Raw genomic sequence first — 6,832 nt, forward strand, 5'->3', positions numbered from 1 at the left:
AACACAAACAAACTAAAATTTAAGTGAAGAAAAACTATAATAATATAATCAATGATACTAAAATAACACTTTATTTTACATTAAAAATAACTAAAACTAATAAATACAATTAGTAAATGATATATAGACATATTTAAAAACATTAAAAATGACAAAACAAACATTACTTACACTTAAGTCAAATTAAAGTGAAAAAAGACAATCTAATTCAAAACATTAACAAAAACTAAGAGTATATCAACAATGCTAAACTAACACTGTATCACATACAGGAAAGTTGTTTCAGAGGTGAAACAAGTTAATACATATTAGTGAAAGATTTCAAATAAAAAATATTTTAAATCTACGTGCACTGAATCGTCCACAATAGGACCAGAAATCTGTATTTAGAAAGCAAATAAGCTTTTGAAATTTTTATTTCATGTAGACTTTAAAGGCAAACACCTCTACGGGCGAGAGAAATGACGCGGGACGTCCTGAGCTCAAGGTGACGGTTTCACTCCACAGGAACAAAATGCAAAAAAAAAACACCCACTTTCCTCTCTCACACCGGGACAGTTCAGCGTGATTACACCCCTCCTCATGTGCGGTTCACATATCAGCCCCCATTTCTCTGTTTTTTTTTCCCTTTCTCCTGAACGGCTGTATATTTCATGCCCTCCTCTCTCTTTAATGCACAAATACATACACAAACACCCCATCAAATCTGGGGCTAAAACACACAGACTTTAATCTCAGAGTTATTACTTACTCCACAGGGGTCTGCCGTCCTGTAACACCTGCCTAGTTTATATTCTCCACCACACGGGTGATTTCTTTCCTATTTGCTTTAGAAAAGCCATTCTGCTAGAATGTACGACTTACTTAAGCTTTAATTAGCCTGATGATAAATTATAGAGATTAAGCAAACTGTATAGATGGTAAATTAGGACGATTAGATGAAAAGCACATCTCTGATACCCATAAACAGCCCAGAGTCACAAAACCCATAAATACTATCTGTATGCAGGCAATGGCATGATTTATGATTCATAACTCACTTACTGCAAATTAATGTGGGGAATATATTAAATATGATGTTAAGTTCATGACTCGGGCAGTATAACAAAATATAGGCTACTGCATGAGTTTGACAATAAACACTTTGTCAACTACTAAATTACACAATGAAGAAATGATAGAGAAATTATCCCGTTAATGCATTTATTTTCTGAATACACATTTGTGGTCTTATTGTGCATGATTTATTGGTAAATATTATTGCAATGCAACACATAAACCACCTCTGTCTTGCTTCTGTTAACACCCACTTTTCACCATCCAATCAATTTCTGATGGATAAAATCAAGTCTTGCATAACTGTAAATTTCCATAATATTCTGCATTAATTTAATAATGCATACATTATAGAAGTACAATGTGTTAACTGTATTTCATGATGGATGCATGGCTCTAAGTCACACATTTAGAGAGAATATCTTATGATTACAGTAAAACTAGGTGGCGCTGCGATCTTTAGTCTGTTTCTTTCTTTCAAAATCATGAGTCGAGGTGTTTGGTGTTACTGCTGCTAGTCAGCATATGTACAGTCCTTCAACGCTGCAATGCAGTATCACACTTTATTTAACTTAAAGTGCAAATACTCAACCACACAATGCAACATTACAGTAACAAGCTGAAATATCCTAGTGTTAGTGTTTAGATGCAAAGGCTTGTGTTCAATGTAATATACAACATTAATACCTGATTCTGAATATACTGTAAGTGAATATGAAGCCAAATGTAACTGTGGGATGAGAGCACCATCTAATGGTACAACACATTCCCCTTTCCACATCACCTTATAGCTGTATAACACTTACCTCACATTATAATTATACTAATTAGTATATAATATTATTGTTAATAATATTAGCTAACAGCTCTGCGAATGTGTGCAGCAGAACTTATTTTGCATATTTTATTACAAGTAAATGAAACTGAGTCTGATGGGATCATTTCTCCTCACCGCAGTACATGATGTGTTACAAAGTGTTTTTCAGACTGAATTGAATGCTACAAATCATTATCAGCTATTAGTTCTATTAGTACTAGGGCTGAACAATTTTGAGGAAAAAATCCAATTTATTTTTTTCCCCCCTGATTAAAAATGCAACTGTGATTTAAAATGCATTTTAAAGCTTGTTTGTTGGGCTGCACAATTTGGTCAAAAAAGTTGCGCTTATAAATCAATATGACTATAATAATATAATAATTATTATTATTAATAATAAAAAATAATAAGTATTACGATTATAATATTAAACTGTAAAAATCTAGTATTTAAGAAAAGTTTTCAAATAAGTTGTTTAATCTTGCACAATTTGGTCAAAAAAGTTGCGATTATAAATCAATATGACTATAATAGCAATTATTATTATTAATACAAATAATAAATATTATTGTAATATTTAACTGCAAAAAATCTAGTATTTAAGAAAAGTATGATCATAATACATTTATTTTACAGTACAATTTTTTTTTTTTTATAAATTGCGGTTTAATCTACACAATTTGGTCCAAAAAAAGTTGATTATAAACCAATATGAATAATAATAATTTAGAATAAAAAATATTACTCTTGTAATATTTAACTGTATAAATCTAAGGAAAATAAACTGTACAAATTTAAGGAAAATATAATCATAATACTAATTTTACAATTAAAAAAAATGTAAAATTACAATACTAATATTTATGCTTCATTTCTTAAACATTGACATTTACTGCAAATCGAGTTGCTCTGAGACACTGAAAATACCAGATTATGAGTTTCTCATGTGTAAATGATCATCGTGCCGGGCTTTAATCTGAATAATGCAGGCACATAATGTATATTTAGTTATTTAAAACATAGCCTTATTTTGCGAATTCGCTTTTATTTCACTGAATCATGCAGCCCCTATACGATGAATTAGGTTGATAATATAACTAGAGGTCGACCGATATATCGGTCGGCCGATTTCTGGCATTTTTAAATTAATCGGCATCGGCCGATTGTGCTGCAAATTAGGCCGATTTATAGGCAGGCGCATCTGCAGGCAGCTAAGTGTTGTTGCGGAATGTCAGAGAATCTCTCTCTGGTTGCGTGCGAGACGGAGCAACTCACACTCTGCAGCCGCTTCTTGTTCACACACAGCTTCAGCTAATGATGGCAGGGCAAAACAGACCGTTTCGAAAGCGTAATCACGTTTTACCCTGCTAGAATTGATGCCGGAAAGTTATCATATTCATAAGTGCAACAAGTCATTTGTATGTGAAAGTAGAAACACATGCAATTCAGACGAAACTTCTGGGCTGACTGTAACGTGCACACTAACTTTCCTCATGAAATGTGTGTGTGGGTCCGACAACTCTTTTATTTTTGTCATCACTTGGCCATTTGACTTATAGTATTGTCCAGTGTTTCCCATACATTGAGTTATTTGTGAAGGCTCGTCACAACAGACGGACCGCCACAAATAGATTTCCCAAAAGGCTTATACTTCATTGAATAAACTGAGCACTGCATGTTTCAAAACTAAAATGCAGTGAGGGGTGTTTTTATATGAATGTATCTGTGAAAAGAACCGACTGTCTTCAGAAAAGCTTCTATGTCACTTTAATTGTGTCTTTCCTGTAATGCCTGATAAAGTAGCGTTTGTGAGCACAGTGCTTATTAGATTACAGCCGTTACCGGGGACACCGCTATATCTCCCGCTCCAACAGTGCCTCCTGCTGGCAGAGAATTAATTTGCATTTGCAAGTCTGTGGGAAACACTGGTGTCTGTCAGCAAACATAAACAAAAAGCATGCTTCAGAACTGTTTTGAGAAGGTGCTTAAGTTTTGAGCCATGCATTATTACTCTGAATTAGGCTACTACTACTATTACCCTATTACTATTATCTTGTACCCTGCAATAATCATTTACTCAAACTCACTTTTATGAGATGAAGGGGAAGAAGAAAAAAAAAGAAAATCGGCCAAAAACATCGGCATCATATATCGGCCATCGGCTGCCCTGATTTCTAAATATCGGCATCGGCCAGTGAAAAACCCATATCGGTCGACCTCTAAATATAACACTAGACAACAACACACAATATCTAGCAAAATGTGCAGCATTCAGCTGTATTTCAATTGCTTTTAGTATTTTATTTATATTACCTGCAATAAATCTAAAATCTAAAATAAATCAAAATAAACAAGAGTTTTGAGGGTAGGTCTATCCCACCTGTGGTCAGGGCTTCCTCTCGGTCGTGGTCCTCGTCTGCTGGCTGCCGGATGTTCCAGGACGTGAGGGGCAGCGTCTTCACCTCCTCCATGTCCTTGAGTCGTAACAGGTCCATACGACTGCTCTTGGTGAAGTATCTGGGAATGAAGCAGACTTTCCCCCTCTTGAAGATGTCCTGGAGGATGTCGTCTGTGCGCACCTCATCATGCATGTTCAGGAAGACAGCCACACGCTGGCTGGACAGGTATTTGGGATGCCTGAACAACTAGACAGAAGTTTGGATAGTTGTTAATAAACACAAAGCATACTTACAATTGCTCATAGTTTATTTGTAACATGCTTAACAAGAATGTTTAACGCAGGCTGTGTTTCTTAGTTGTAATTACATTGTGTGTCTGTATTAACACACAACTTAATGACAAAAAAACACAATCAACATGGAACAAATATATTTATATTTTTTAGCTGATTAGGAGTCGAAATGTAACCAAAGCACTTTCCACACACCTGCAAATGACAACCATTTTGGGATTAAGAGTATGAACATTCACACAAGCAAGCAACACGTGTGGTTTGAGGGTCAATAACCTCTAAAGCAGGGGTTTTCAATCTTTTAGATGCCACGGACTAATAAACATTATCATAATCATAATCATGCAGGGCCCACCCATCCTTAAATTTAAGCGGCATCTATACGGTTTCTTGTATAAAGACAATTTATACGGTCAATAATAATAATAAAAATATGTAAATATTATTTGAAAAATATTTAGTTTGTATTTTTTTTTTTACTCATGATTGTACTGTTGTTTATATATTATTGTATGTAATGTATTATTTATCTGTTGACTTAAATATACTTATATATTTATCTATTTACTTATTTAAATATAATTTATTTATATTTTTTATATAATTTATATAAAATCATATTTTTTCCTACTCTCTAATGTACTGTTTTAATGTATTATTGCATTTATTTATTATAATAATATACTATGTATCTATTGACATTTAAATATAATACTTATTTATATATTTGCTAGTTTTTCTCTAATAATTTCCATGGTCCCCTCACAGAAATGCCGAAATAGAAAAAATAAGCAGGAGACCAGGATGTAAAGACACTTCAAAATAATGTGCAGAAAATATTCTGCCTTTTTTTATATCCAAGATCTTTAAAAGCAATGTGGGAGTAGACAATGTGAAATTGGACAAAAAAAATTTTTAATAATGACATTAAATCATTATACATGATAAAAGTTCATGTATTTGGGCATATTTGCTGTGATATAATAAACACGGCGTATTAAGTGATTAAGAAATTATCTCTGTACCCTGAGACAGCAAAATAACATTTTTATGGGGGTTGTGAACTAAGTACCCAGCTAACGATTTTTGGTTCCCAGAAAGTTCCCAAAATCTGGCATTCTAACGTTCCAGGAATGTTTTCTTTACGTAAATAGAACGTTCCCCTAAAGTTCGTAGGCTCCCAGAACGTTCCCATAACCTCTTTACTCAGATGTCATGTATGTGCTACAATCTAACTGCTGCCCCATATTACAAGTCCACTGAAGGCTTGTTCCTTTCCGCTTGCAGGTCAGTGACATTTACCTTTTGCGAGACAACTCGAGACTGTCTTAGTTTCTCCTGATCACTCACTGCAGCCACTCGACCCTTGATTTCTCTTCTCAAAGCTTGTTTTGCCGCACGCAGAGCTGCCATAATGAATCTGCACTGCACAAACCCAGTCAGACTGCAAACAGACGCATTAAACAACAGCCCGCTGTGATCATAGCAGCAGCTCAGTTAATGATTCACTCGTGAACATCAGTGGAATCTGCACGTGTGCGAGTGATCTATTAACGCTGGATAGATTAGTAGTCCTGAGTGGGCGGAGTCAGTGTAAAAATTAAATAGCCTTCCTGAGTGGGCGGAGTCAGTTCACATGGCCTTTAAAGAAAGGTAAACATTGCAGGGAAAAGCCTTAAAGGGACAGTCTTTTGAAAACTCCTCAATTTGTTGCAAACTCGATTGACTTTCTTTTATTCATGAGATTTTAGGCAGATTTTAAGTTGCCACACAATGAAAGTGACTAATAATAACTGAAAACATAATTTTGCTTAACATTTTAGTATTAATAAAGTCATATGAGAGAATTTTCACTTTTTATAACTTGTTTTGTTATTCAGATTAATGGTATGATTCGTTAACATAATCATAATACAAAGCTTTTATAGAGTTAATGGTTGCTTGTTATTTATTTCTAACAAAGTGCCTTTTGATTTTAAGTTAGCGTATAAAATATAGAAATAGGCTATTAAATGCAAGTAAAAATGTCTGCTTTAATAACATTTGTGATAATAAAATGTTAAAATATGGGCAAAATAATGTAAGTGTAACAGATATATTTATGTAAAAATGAAACCACATACTTATTCTTACCTGTACTTACTAAAATTTATAAAAGAAATATATATATATATGAGAATATATATAAGAAATATTATATATATATATATATATATATGTATGTGTGTATATATATGTATATGTGTGTGTATATATTTATACACACA

General features: G+C 33.6%; 2 protein-coding genes across 2 annotated transcripts in view; one reads left to right on the forward strand and one right to left on the reverse strand.

The window, feature by feature from the left end:
* Nucleotides 1–6,147, reverse strand: part of LOC107662261 (5,10-methenyltetrahydrofolate synthetase (5-formyltetrahydrofolate cyclo-ligase)) — an 11,966-nt gene extending 5,819 nt beyond the window's left edge. The window contains exons 1-2 of the mRNA XM_016452215.1: nucleotides 5,868–6,147; nucleotides 4,254–4,518 (exon numbers count right to left, since the gene is read on the reverse strand). Coding sequence (XP_016307701.1) covers nucleotides 4,254–4,518; nucleotides 5,868–5,978 — 376 coding nt within the window. The 5' untranslated portion in view covers nucleotides 5,979–6,147. The remainder of the gene's footprint in view (nucleotides 1–4,253; nucleotides 4,519–5,867) is intronic.
* Nucleotides 1–6,832, forward strand: part of LOC107662260 (AN1-type zinc finger protein 6-like) — an 82,453-nt gene that overhangs the window by 54,426 nt on the left and 21,195 nt on the right. The window lies entirely within an intron of this gene.

Source organism: Sinocyclocheilus anshuiensis, unplaced genomic scaffold (assembly GCF_001515605.1).
Source record: "Sinocyclocheilus anshuiensis isolate Anshui unplaced genomic scaffold, SAMN03320099.WGS_v1.1 scaffold579, whole genome shotgun sequence".
In the NCBI taxonomy this organism is placed as follows: domain Eukaryota; kingdom Metazoa; phylum Chordata; class Actinopteri; order Cypriniformes; family Cyprinidae; genus Sinocyclocheilus; species Sinocyclocheilus anshuiensis.